This window comes from Anoplophora glabripennis, unplaced genomic scaffold (genome assembly GCF_000390285.2).
Source record: "Anoplophora glabripennis isolate ALB-LARVAE unplaced genomic scaffold, Agla_2.0 scaffold1176, whole genome shotgun sequence".
NCBI classification, from domain to species: domain Eukaryota; kingdom Metazoa; phylum Arthropoda; class Insecta; order Coleoptera; family Cerambycidae; genus Anoplophora; species Anoplophora glabripennis.
In genome coordinates, this window is record NW_019417267.1 from 57,335 (window position 1) to 71,465 (window position 14,131).

At 31.8% G+C, this 14,131-nt stretch overlaps 1 protein-coding gene across 1 annotated transcript; it reads right to left on the reverse strand.

The window, feature by feature from the left end:
• Positions 1 to 253: 253 nt before the first annotated feature.
• On the reverse strand, positions 254 to 10,977 carry LOC108913527 (putative uncharacterized zinc finger protein 814). Its single transcript, XM_023456114.1, has 4 exons — positions 10,329 to 10,977; positions 9,770 to 10,072; positions 2,314 to 2,564; positions 254 to 1,612 (listed from the first exon to the last, which is right to left on the reverse strand). The coding sequence occupies exons 1-4, from the start codon at positions 10,446 to 10,448 to the stop codon at positions 895 to 897; spliced, it is 1,392 nt and encodes a 463-aa protein (XP_023311882.1). The 5' UTR covers positions 10,449 to 10,977; the 3' UTR covers positions 254 to 894.
• Between the last annotated feature and the right edge of the window lie 3,154 nt (positions 10,978 to 14,131).

The window sequence follows — 14,131 nt, forward strand, 5'->3', positions numbered from 1 at the left end:
CAAACCTTTAAACCCTGTTATATCTAAAAAAAGCGTTTTGGGACACATCGTTATAGAAACTTTTTTGTGCTTTAATGTTGTAAACAGCTTACTCTTCAGAATTATTAAGGTAGTGAGGATCATTTGGCTATTCACTTCATAATAAATTTATAGTTGTAGAGAAAACATTGACTTCAGACTATTTTGTTTATGTTATTGTATAATTTTATACAACTTTGTATTAATACCTAAAATAATAATTTAATCGAAACAGTCCTGTTTTATTTTCTTTAATATATGTATTAAGGCAGACAACAAACAAATTTATAACTTATCTTCTAAAAGCAATGCAGAACATGAGTGCAATTTTTCCACAAAATATACCGGTCATATTTGCATTGAAATTTTGAACCTTTGTTAAGGTTTATTAAAATATCTTAATGGCTTATGTTTAGTCTCAGGTACAAGAATCACATTTGTACATTTGGATTTCTCGAATGTTTGTGGATTAAGAAATGTCTCTTCAAATAACTCGTCCATTTAGCCTGATAACTGCATGATGCACACTTGTATATTTAGACTCCTAAAGAGTTATTGTGTATTAAGGGATGCTTGTTTAAATATATCTTACTTTGGTTTAATAACTACAAGTATCACAGTTGTACATTTGTACTTACGAAGAGTCTTTGTGTTTTAACCTATGCTTGTTTAAATATATCTTACTTTTATCAGATTTTGTACATTTGGATTTCCGAAGGGTCTTTGTGCCTTAACTGATGATTGAAACTGTTCTTACATTTGATTTTGTAAGTTCAATAGTCGCGTTTGTACGTTTAGATTTTTGTAAAATCTTTGTCTTAATTGATGTTGCCTTATGCTACTCCTATAATTAGTTTGATATGTGTACATTACGCATCACATTTGTGTATCTGAAGGGTTTTTGTGCCTTAACTGATGACGTTTTAGATCATCCTTGCGTTTGGTTCTAAAACTGCATGTGTCACATTCGTACATATGGATTTCCGAAGGATTTTTGTGTCTTAACTGATGAAGTTTTAGATGATCCTTGCGTTTGGTTTCATAACTGCACGTGTCACATTTGTACATTTGGATTTTCGGAGGGTCTTTGTGCTTTATCTGATGACGTTTTAGATTACCCTTGTGTTTGGTTTCAAAACTGCATCTGTCACATTTGTATATTTGGATTTCGGAAGGGTCTTTGTGCTTTAACTGATGACGTTTTAGATTACGCTTGTGTTTGGTTTCAAAACTGCATGTGTCACATTTGTACATTTGCATTTCTGAAGGGTTGTTATGTAACAACTTGTGTTTTTCGAGGCCATTCTTATACTTAGTTTTAAAACTACATTCTGACGGTTTTCCATGTACTAACTGATGCCTTTTCAGATTAGTTTTGAACCTAGATTTATATTTACATTTATCACATCGATAGAATCGTTCACACATTGTAAATCGAGACGTTTTTCTTTTGGGTATTGGAACATTACGATGTTCTTTTGATCCTATCTCACATTTATGTATATATTTGCCCTTTATTTGTTCTATATCTTGAGAATGGTGCATCTTTTTGTATTCAATTGTTTCATTTCCTAAGTCGTCTGGAGATGAACCACTGAAAAAATAAAAACTCTTCAAACTGAAATGAACACAAATCAAAATAAGCACTTTAAATATCGATAAAAAGCTACTAGGACTGTGTATTAATTTTGAGGGATTTACAATAGATGCAATAACATACTATATCGCATCGGACACTTCTGTAACTATATTCGTGTCAAAGCTCTGTCGTTAGGCTTTACTTTTTATTATGTAATTTTGCTGAAGTGTAAACAACATAGTTTTTGTCAGCTCCGAAGATGTAAAATTACGAACCAACAAAACACCATGGGCGAGAGATTTTACTTTTCCCGTTTAATTTAAATAAAAGTACTGCTGAAAGTCATCGAGAGCCATTGGAAACTTACGGTGAACATACTCCATTAATAAAAACGTGTGAGTGTTGGTTTCGATGTTTCAGAAGTGATGGTTTCGATACAGTTAACAAAGAACGTCCTGGTCAACCGAAAAAGTTCGAAGACGAGGAACTGGAAGCATTACTCGACCAAGATTTATGTTAAATGCAAGATGAACTTGCTGAATCGTTGAATGTTGATCACACAGCAGTTTCCACCCTCAAAATTAATTCACAGTCCTAGTAAAATAGGTTTAAATCTTTCAAATTTTAAATTTTCTAAATCCCTGTTTAGGAAATCCCTCGCTTTCAAGGCAGAAGAAAAGTACAATAAATTATAAAATTTATCGATATTTCCTTACCCTTTCTCATCATCTTTCAGTTTTATTTCAATCTCTTTAGACTGGTTGTCATCACATCCATATTTCTCCTGTGGATCACGACCATTATCTTCCAGTTTTATTTCAATTTCTTCAATTTTAACGTAAAACGGTTCATCAACATAATTATATTTTTCCCATGTGTCGAGGCAGTTCCTTAAAAAACTGCTGTGAGTATGAAGTGAATCAAAGCAAGCTCTACATATAACAGGATCTCTCGTGGCACTGATGTTCTGCAATAAAAAGATATTAAAGTTAATTTCTGACAAAATATTTATCGTTTTTTTTTTAACAGAGAAAAACAGTTTGCACATAAGAACTGTTTCGCTAAAAAATGTAAAACACGTTTACATAATCAGTTCTACAGGGTGTATCACGAAGAGGGTCCAGTAAGATTATCTCAAAAATTAGTCAGAACTGAAATCTGAAAAGGACCCCGCCGGAACCTTATGTAAATTGGTTTTCAGTCAAATGATTTGAAAAAAAAATGAAACCAGGGGGTTTTTGTAGCTTTTGACTGGTAGATTAAGAGTGTCTATTGGCGTCAAGCCCTAAAAATTCATGGTTCAAAGTTGCAGCTTGCGAAGCTACAATGCTTTAGATTTCACTACCTGCATAGTATAGTAAAAAAAGTACTAAAACAATATTTATTTATTTATTTATTTAAGAAGTAGGAAACTCAACAGGATTAAAAATCCCAATAACAGGGTAACACTGAACAAATAACAAAAAACAAGGTGATGAAGTACAATATAAACATACCCTAACCTAATGTGAGAATACAAAAAAAGGCAAATAAATTACCTATAAGAAATTATAGGTTATAAATTCTTCACAGAGGTTTTATACCTGTTCAAAGAAATATTAAAAGATATCAACTAGTTGACATAGATTGGCTATTAAAATTGGAATTCTATGAAACGATCTTGCATATCTAAATAGATTTTATCTAGTTGACAATTTTTGCATACAGAAAAATAAACGTACATCATGTAAAAATATGGGCAAATATTTATAAGTATTAATTCATGGCTTCTTATATTTCCGTAATCTCCTTTAGACTCCTTAAATTCCTGAAAAAGGCAAAGATGAGATATCTAGTGATAGTAAACAAATATTACTTTAGATAATTTAAAACAGTAATCGTCTTTTAGTTCTTTGTGCATAATTTTAGTAATGCAGAGTATCTAGTTGTTATTTATTTAAAAAATATTATTGTTAAAAATGGAAGGCATGTAGAACGTTGGCTGGATAGAATACAAAATGTTAAGGCTTTTTGCGTGAGTTTGGCAAACATATGCGGGAGATAGACAGCGATTAATGTGCGGGCTTTCCGACGAATATTACACATATTAGATTGTGTCGTGTTAAGGCCTCAGAAAATCTAGGGTGAGTGTTTCATTATTTCAAAAATGCATAATTTGATAATTATTTGTTACCCGCAATTGTATTTGGCACGTTTTGCTTAGACGATTTGGTTTTTGTAGGTCTTAGGAATCTTAAGATATACGTACGAAACTGTTGACTAAAGTTTCTATCCAACTTTGTACATAGGCGTTTCTCGAAATTCCTCCCTGATACCGTAGCTAATGCCATTGCTGTTCCTGTTGATGTTGAACAATAAATGAGCCTGAAAAATTAAAGAAGAAAATTATGTCACATGGATAACGAAGTCTTTTGCCTGTCCTATACTTACCTGACCCGATACCTTAGAAAGAGTAGCCTTGTAGCCGCTGTATTTTACGTAAGCCGAAGGCACTTGCCGAGCTGTCTTGATTACGTGATCCTGAGGCTGTGAGTACTTTTACATTCGTTATAACATTTTGCTGTCTTCTGCAAACCCCAAAGAAGTAGTGGACAGCTGTTATCGTCGACCATTTTGCCTTGAAAATTTTGATTTTCTCTGCTGCGAGTTCTACAAATTTTTTTGTAACAATCTATTTCTTACAAATATTTATTAGAGAACAAATATATGAACAACTTATTTACCTAATTATAATAATATTTATTGGTCTTAGATGGTAATTAACATATGCCACTTTGGCTTTTGATGTCAAGAAAATTATACTATGTATAACAGATAAATAGTAATTTTGTAAATCGCATAACAGCTGTTATCTGGGGATTTAATACATTGTTTATTTTTTTATGCTCATTTTAAGTTGCTTATACACTAATGTAAGACAAATACTTATCTGGCATATAACGCCTGCACGAAGATTATTTCTCTACCGTGTAATTGATAACTAAATAATACCCACTCATTTGTTAATAATTAAGTTTGTTAAGTAATGTTCATATATTGTGTAGTAGTATTTAAGTCATTTTAGGTACTTATTTAATTAATCATTTTTACAAAATCATTATCTGATTAACCTAAGTCATAGAATTTTATACATTTTAGCTCACATTAAAGTTTGCATTTTATCAGAGACAAAATATCAGTATCAAAGTACCCATAAACAATTTTATATAACAAAACACTATCAAAAAATTGTCTACGCTCTTCTAAACTGAGCAATTTATGTACATTAAGAGAGTTCTTATATGGAACGTGTAACAATTCGCGATAATTTCGCTATAATTAACATTGTTAATAAATTTGATTTGAACAAGCTCAACACAACGCTGAACTGCACTTTGACAAATTTTGTACTCAACAACGCCGGGAAATTGATTTTGAAATTCTATGAAACATTCCTCAATAGAATACTTCCATATTCCATCAATCTTGCGTCCATTTCTAAAGTAGGACTCTATGATAAACACTTTTTGTTCTTGAGAAAACACCATTTTAAACGCTTTTTAAAACGAAAATATTCAAATTGATAGCGGCGATATAGCGCTTTGACAGATGACGTTTAAGTTCATTTGCTATACGCTACGCCCTACGTCCAAATTTTCAGAACCAACTTGACCACGTTTTTATTTGAACGCTCGTTATATGAGCATCAAATACCAACTTATCATCCAAGATGACTCAAAGATCCTTAATACTACAGGCTTTTACAACAATATTAGAACCAATAATAAAGTGACTCTGAAAAGTATGTCTATTTCTAGTGAAAGATATATGACTGCATTTCTTATCATTAATAAATAAGTAATTATACTTACAAAAATGATACAATCTATGAATATCTTCCTGAAATTCAACATTAGTATCACTTGAAATTTGTTTGAACATCTTAAGGTCATAAGCATACATCGAGAAATGACAATGCTTAAAGCAGTTAGATATATTTATATATATATAGAAAACAGTAAAGGACCCATATGACTACCTTGAGGAACACCCGACGGAACTTTGCTAATATCAGAGCTACAATTCATAATCACAACGTACTGGGAACGATTGGTTAAATACAATTTAATCCATGCCAGAAGGTTGCCAAACACACCAACACATCGAAGCTTATTAAAAAGTATATCATGGTGAACCTTGTCAAAAGCTTTCGAAAAGTCTATGTATACAGCATCCACCTGAACATTTTGATCCATACTATCAGAGATGAACTGTACAAAAGGAGCAAGGTTAGTCACAGTAGATCTACGACTAAAAAATCCATGCTGGTTTTCGTTTAATAAATATTTTATTTGAAAAATTAATTTATCCGTAATAATTGATTCCAAGATTTTGCTAAAAGTGCATAAAATAGAAATTGATCTGTAATTATTTACATGATATTTACTGCGTTTTAAAAATAGGTGTAACTTTAGCAATCTTCCACTTTTCAGGGAAACAACATTCAGTAATAGATTTATTAAATATTAAAAAAGTCGTAACTTAATATGATTACAACACGATTTGATACAAATTGGAGGAATATTGTCACACCCAGCACCCTTATTAATATCTAAATTATTAATCTTATCTGTTATGTCATTAATGTCGATAGAGGTAATATTAATAGCATTGTTAAAAAATACAGGGTCATTAGTAATTACTGGCTTATTAGATAGCTCATAAACAGAAGCAAAAAATTCGCCAAAAGCTTTAGCAACATCTGGATAATTACTAAAAACTTTGTTCTTATAATTCATGTTGCAAGGAATACTATTTGTACTTCTGATATGCGAAATATATGACCAAAATCTTTTTGAGTTACTAATAATATTATTTTCTGTATCAGCAATAAATTTTTTGTAATCAATGTGTATTTGTTTTTTAGACTGACTTCTGTAACTTACAAACAAATTATAATCAGCAACTCTATTATATTTTTTCCACCTATAATGGAAAATACTTTTCTTCCTTAACAGTTTCCTTGTGTTAGTAGAAAACCAGATGAGAAATTTTTACTTTTATGGTCAACTAAAGGAACATACTTCTCTTGTTAAATATATATATCAAATTTGAAAGTTCCCGCTGTGCTCTGCCAGCGCCACCGGATATATATGTGTGTAAACATTACTTGTATGTATAAAGTAAAATACAAAAATATATATACCCCAGTCAGTGCTGAAACTCGAAGAGTGTTTTATTTAACTTTACGATAACATCTCTATCGTATTATTTAGGACCTCATAAAAAATTTAAATAGCTCTATCAGTAGCAGTCTTATCAAACAATAATTCCTAATTGACGACACTAAGTTCGGCATTAATTTTATTATAGACTGCTTTGAAGAAGTTATAAATACATAAAAATAAATAAATATTAAATGGATTACCGAACATTTTAAAAATAGATCGGAAATGCCCATTTCTGCTTTCAACTGTCCATCCACCTTTTGTTATGAGAAGTGAATTATTCGCTTCTTCTGTGGATAATTGTTTTCTTCCAGGCACAAGTAATGCAGGCATTCAATGATCGATACCCAACTGTTGCAGAAATGGACATGCATCTCGGTGTCTTCTATCAACCAAAGCTATATCACCATCATGAAACCAGTGTCTTAACGAATTTCCATCTTTTCGAAGTTCATTTAGTAAGATTTCAGCGTCGTTGTTTGCGCAATCAGAAAAGTAGGGACCAAATATTGCCAAAATGCACCCATCAGGTGCTACAACAAGTGTTGGTTTCAAAAGATGTCGGTCTTTATGCACGGAAAATGATGGACGTAAATATGCATAAGTACTATCAATGATAACAATAGCCTTTGGTTCTTTTGGTTGAGGATTGTATAAAGTATTTGAGAAATCTGTGACATATTGAGCTATGTAATCTTGTATTGTTTTTGATTCCGGTCCGATATTTCCCATATTGCATTACTGGATAACAATATGTCAAAAGTTCTTTATATTATAGACGAGATGCACTTGAATTCTTCCTCGCTCAAAGACGTATCTAAAGATTTAGTTTGATTGTGAGAATCTTCTTTTAATTGATTTAAAAACGCTAACATTGTCTGGCTTGAAATCCTCGATTGCACACATAACAATGGATATGCGGTGGTCTACCAGCCATTATTATGTAATGTTTTTTATTATGTAAATAAATAAATATGATTACAAGGGTACTTTTTTTGCTAATTATATAAATCACCAGATACAATCAAGAATCGCTAAGAAATGCGATTTATTAATCTGCGAAGTGAACGGAATGTGTCACTGTCTTATTGAATATTTCAAGTTTTTAAACTAATATTATTATCCCATAAGTTGCATAGAAAAAGTATATAATTAAATCAGCAAAAAGAACTGTTAACGATAATACAGATTATGAACTAATAATAAGCATAAAAAATATTAATAATGACCTTATAGGTATTTTTTGCAAATATAACTTCATAGAAATAACTCGCTAACATAAATAATATAAATAGTGGAATTCAAGCTGTTCTCAGATTTTGCACACGGAAAAGGTAGAATTGTAAAACAGAATTGAACTACTCGTATGTTAACATTTCGAGAAAACTTACCATCGTTTAAATGCTACATATGAACAATTGAAGCACACTAAAGCATGCTACTAGGATGGGGAAAAACTATTATTTTTATTTTTGACATTGCAATCTACAATACTCTATAACTTGTATTCTAATGACAATAACAATGCCGAACATTTTCGTACATTATTTATTTTTATTTGTTTTGACGTATTGAACTGTCATTCAATAAGGCCATTATGATACATACCCAGAAAAAAATATAAAATGCTCTATTAATAGTTAGTTTAAAAATATTTTTTTTCTAGAATTATCTCACCAATATGTAATCTTGAAATAGGATTAGTACGAGAAACTTCATTTAATACTTTTGATTAATCGATTGATTGATTGATTGAAAAGTATATTTTGGTGAAATAATGTAAAAAAATGTTAATCTATCTATTAATTCTTTTCAAATATATTAATACTTTCATGCATAAAGTAACATTTTATTTCAAAAACGCAGTATTTGCTTCGAGCCACTGACATCAACATAATATTTTATGCATGCTGCGGCGACTTGCCGAACTTTAAGCCAGAAACAACTAGATGACGATAAAATCGCAAGGAAAAATGATAAAGAGTTTGTTGATGAGCATACAAATAAACGAAATAAGGTATTATTGCACATGTTTATCTGGTGACTGGCCTTTAGGCACATGCGCTCGTATTGCCTGCATTTTTGGTTTTTAGGCTATGAGCGGCTTTGAAATAATATCAAGTGCTTCGATGAATCCCATGATGTGTTAAGTCCGATATAGCAACCTCCCTGTGGTGCACATCAAGTCACATAAATGCAGACGGCAATCGGTATGATTTTTATTGTACGATAATGATTGTGAAAAATCGATTGTACTGATCGTGATCTGAAAGATCATCTCAATATCGTTTTTAACCCTTTCAGTCAGAGATCTCGATATATCGGCGATAGTTTATTGGGTTATTGGGCATTGAGCAAAAATGCTACCACTCAAAAGCTACACAAAAACCACTTGGTTTCAAACCATTTGACCGAAAACCAATTTACACAAGGATTCCGGCGGGATCATTTGTATTGAATACAGGGGATTATCAAAATGATCTATTCAATGAAAATAGTGTCAACTTCCTCGCATTTCCGCTTATACTTACCGGATGTTATCATCAACTCTGTTATTTCAAATGGAACACTATGTATATTCATTACTATTTTCAAGTTAATATTAATTTTCGAAAAAACTGAGGAATGTAAATCATTTTTGAAAATAGAATAACTTCGACATTTTGCATTATTTATTAATGAAACTTGGCATGCATATTTTAAAAGAAATGGAATTCAACCAGTTTATGCTAATTTTTGCTAAAGTTCATACAGAGTGTTTAAAAACGTGTGGCCAATATTGTGACGTTGAAGTTGAATTTACTCAAAAATTTCAAATGGTACACCCTGTATATTACTACATTAATGGATGCAGAATTAAATTTACTTATAATGATACTCCCTATACCCAAAGTTAACAGTTATTGTGTAAATTTGAAATTATTGATTTCAAAACAGAAAAATATAATAAAATATAACTACTTACAACTTGTGGTATATACATATCGATTATGCCACCATCTACTTCTTTTAGTGCCGCAAATTCGTCTGTAACTAACTGAAAACATAACCGACAAATTCTGTGATCTTCCAATATATTGATTATCTGATTATTTCCATTTTCTTTCAGATAAATTTCTTTTAAATCAACCGTTGACGTTCTACTTGCACTAATATAAGGAAAAATAATATCCTCGGTGTGCGTACATCTTGCCTTAAAATTAAAAGCAGCAAACAATTTTCCCGAACATACTGTACACATGAAATGTTTCACTGTTTCTTCTAAGTTCTGAAACGGATTTGTAGTTTATTATAGAATAGAACAGAATAGAAACTTTATTGACACCGTCATATATAAAAACTGTACATTTTTTGTCACAACTACTACACTAAAAGGGGGGCAATTAATATTACACAGTAACAAAACAAATACAATCATCCACTATAAAAACATTGCTCTAATAAAAAATTTTTTATAAACTTGTGGAATGAACTATAAATGAACTACAATAAATATAAATGTAATCTTGAAAACTTTATCTTACCAAATCCGGCAAAAGAATTTTTAGAACATCCTTTATAACATCTATCATCTGGCAATTGGAATCCCTTATAGTATTTAGACATAGCGTACAAAATGTTTCTTCCAAGATTATTTGTTGCATGTTTATTACTTTTCTGATAATGAACTCTAAACATTCTTAAAAGTACTAAGCAAGACTAAGTAAATAATAGCCCCGTTCGTTAGATGCTACTCCTTGCGGCTCCAAGAGATCTTGGATCATAAAGAGTACGGAGCAGTGACGTCACCAGATTCTTTAAGATCACAAAGCAGAGTAATCAGACCTTGGAACTTGGAGCAATTTGCCAGTGTTCGTTAAGACGACTTGATAACCTATTATAAAAAATTTTTTTATGTATACGTGTATGTTTTAAGTTTACTTTGTCTAGGGTATTTTAGCAGTTTTTCTTCTGTTTAGGTATACAAAAAGCCAATTTGTTATCCACCATGAACTTATTGTGTTTATTGGCGTAGTTACTAGTGGAAGAAGGAGAAAATAGATTGGAAAATGTATCAACATGTTTAGACGAAGATTGTGAATCTGTCATAAACATTTTGTCATGTGCTTTAAGTAAAATAGGCAGTGAATCCCCATGTTTACCGTCATACGTAAGATATATTAACCAATAAAAATAAAATCAGCTGATTGCTCCAGTTGCTCTACTCCCTTTGCTCCAGCACAAATGACAGAGTAAAAAGAGCAATGATCTTATTAATCAAAATGAAAAACTCCTGCATAACGACCAACATCGATTTTGTGCTCGGCTTCAACGGACGCCGATAAAATATTCCGATTGAGGATTGAGTTGGAGTAACTGATGTATACTGATACAATGAACAGGGCTAATAAGAATTAGAGATGTGTTGCTATTTCACTGTCTGCTACTTTGGCGCTGTTACGCAGTTGTCACTGGAGCTGACTGTTCCGCCGCGACAAAAGAAGAGGCGATTTTTTGGAGCGTTTACTGCAATTTACTAGCGCCAACGACACAGGCGTGCCGGCCACAGCAGAGCAGATTCTCGCTCAGCCGTTGCGATATGCGTTTGAATTAGTCACAGTGCCACACACAAAACTTATAATACCTTAGAGCATATCGCCTTTGATTTAAAGACATCGTATTTTAACTACTAGAGTAATGCGTGTATTGCTGGTTGCTTTCGAAATTTTCGTGAGAATAGATGCACTTCATGGTGCATTGCCTTGAATAAAAAAACTAGTACATAAGAAGCTGGCTAAATACCCCCTGGGTGACCAAAAAATAAGAAGAAGAACGTTATAAACATCAAATATGTGGTTGTTGGTCGCTTATTTTTTTAAATTTTATTTTGTAGGTTATATAATGATTATGTATTATACATTTGAAAGAGAATAATATGCAATCAGAAAACTTAAAGAGATATTTTGCAAGTTGTGTCTTAACATAATAAGCGATAACAATTGCGAAATAATAGGAAAAGCCATAAGGGAAGTTACGGAAGTAGTTTTGCCGAATCCAGTAAGATCATAATTACTAATAAACAGGGTGGGAAAGTTGAAAGCTGAAGATACTACACGTAAAATGGTGGCCATTGGCGCAAACATGCCTTATCCGAAAGTTGATAGTTTCGGAAATACAGGGTGTTGAAAGTTAAAATTTTAAATCGTTTTTTTGCGATTATTCTGAAAATATGTAGGTTAGGAATTTGAAAATTTGTGAAACTATATTTTTTTAAGCGACGAATAAGATGCGTGTTGCAATTTCAGCGTTTCTCATAGAGGGCGCCACTTGCGACCAATTTTACTAAAAATTTAGTTAATAACTTTTTGCCCAGTAGGTCTAACATGAAACTTGATTCAAAACCTGAAAGAGCAATCATTTTCCATTAATTATGTACTCTTGTTTCATTTCGGTATCTCGATCCGTTTTCGAGAAAAATAGATTTAACGAACACTATGTTTTGATAATACGAGAAATTAAAAGCGAAACAAACTAAGTGTTTGTTCATGTTTTTACAACAATTAATAATAAAACAAATGAAGTACCACGTAATAACGATTTAAAGTAATTGTTCGAATAATCCACCGTTGACACTGATACACTTTACACAACGTTTTCTGAGATATCTTCGAGTTTGAAACAACTTATTGGGATTGCGTCTGACTTCGTTGGCAGCGATTTGTATTCTTTGCCACAACTCTTCATACAAACTAATATATTCTTTGTAAACGATATCTTTCATTCGAGACCAAAAAGAAAAATCAAGAGGATTGAAGTCCAGACTTCTGGGTGGCCAAGCAAAAATGCTTCCACGGCTTGAAGAAGTTCTACTTTGTTTAAGAAGAGATGTGGTTCATGCACGACGGATGTCCACCGTATTTTTCTCGGCCAATGCCTGCATATTTAGATGCAGTTTTTTCAAATCGCTGGATTAGTCATGTAAGCATTTTTACTTGACCACTCAGAAGTCCGGACTTCAATCCTCTTGATTTTTCTTTTTGGCCTCGAATGAAAGATATCGTTTACAAAGAATCTATTGGTTCGTATGAAGAGTTGTGCAAAGAATACAAATTGCTGCCAACAAAGTCAGACGCTATCGCAATAAGTTGTTTCAAACTCAAAGATCTCTCAGAAAACGTTGAGTAAAGTTTATCAGAGTCAACGATGGATTCTTCAAACAATTACTTTAAATCGTTATTACGTGGTATTTAATTTGTTTTATATTTAATTGTTGTAAAAACATGAAGAAACACTTAGTTTGTTTCGCTTTTAATTTCTCGTATTATCAAAACATAGTGTTTGTTAAATCTATTTTTTTCGAAAACGGATCGAGATACCGAAATGAAACAAAAGTACCTACATAATTAATGGAAAAATGATTGCTCTTTCAGGTTTTGAATCAAGTTTCATGTTAGACATACAGGGTAAAAAGTTATTAACTAAATTTTCCTGTAAAATTGATCGCAAGTGGCGCCCTCTATGAGCAATTCGTCGCTTAAAAAAATATAGTTTCATAAATTTTCAAGTTCCTAACCTACATATTTTCAGAATAATCGCAAAAAAACGATTTAAAATTTTAACTTTCAACACCCTGTATTTCCGAAACTATCAACTTTCGGATAATGCATGTTTGGGCCAATGGTCACCATTTTACGTGTAGTATCTTCAGCTTTCGACTTTCCCATTGTTAATGAATCACACTGCATATATACAGGGTGTTTCTAAAATAGGGTTGCAAACTTCTGCAGCGTTTATAACTCATTAAAATAAGCCAAAAAGTTCCTATTAATAAGTGCCCTAAAACGCACCCTTAGGAAGCTATATGCCCTTAAAAGGGCTCAAATAAAACTGTTTTTTTTTTGTTATTGACAAAACGGTAGCAAATAAATAGAAAAAAATTTATGGGTCTGACATAACTTTTAAATAACATGGGCTACTCCGTTTTTCGACATGCAAATCATATGCGTCCCATTTAGGTTGGTGAAAGCGGTTTACGGCCCTTAATTTTTTTCATTTAAATTTTTTACAATTTTCTCTACAGATTTATAAAATCTTAAAATTTTACGTAAAAAATATTATCTTTGTCCAAAATCGATATTTCCAATGGTTTTCGAGTAAATTGAGTTTGAAAATTACTCTGCTCTTTAATATTAATATTATATTAGCTATTGTCTGCAGTAGTAATTAGTTCTTTAATTAGTAAGTGTAACTCTAATTTTAAATAGTTTTAGTTTATGTCCTAAATTATTTATTAAATGATCGGATCCTTCATAACCGCAATTTATTTGAAAAAAAAAACAGTTTTGTT

Excerpts from the sequence above, each read along its gene's own strand:
- LOC108913527 (XM_023456114.1), bottom strand. The coding sequence starts at position 10,448 with ATGCAACAAATAATCTTGGAAGAAACATTTTGTACGCTATGTCTAAAT. Across the intron at positions 2,565-9,769 it reads ATATGTATATACCACAAGTT|AACATCAGTGCCACGAGAGA; the intron begins GTAAGTAGTTAT and ends TTTTTATTGCAG. Across the intron at positions 1,613-2,313 it reads CTGAAAGATGATGAGAAAGG|TGGTTCATCTCCAGACGACT; the intron begins GTAAGGAAATAT and ends TTATTTTTTCAG.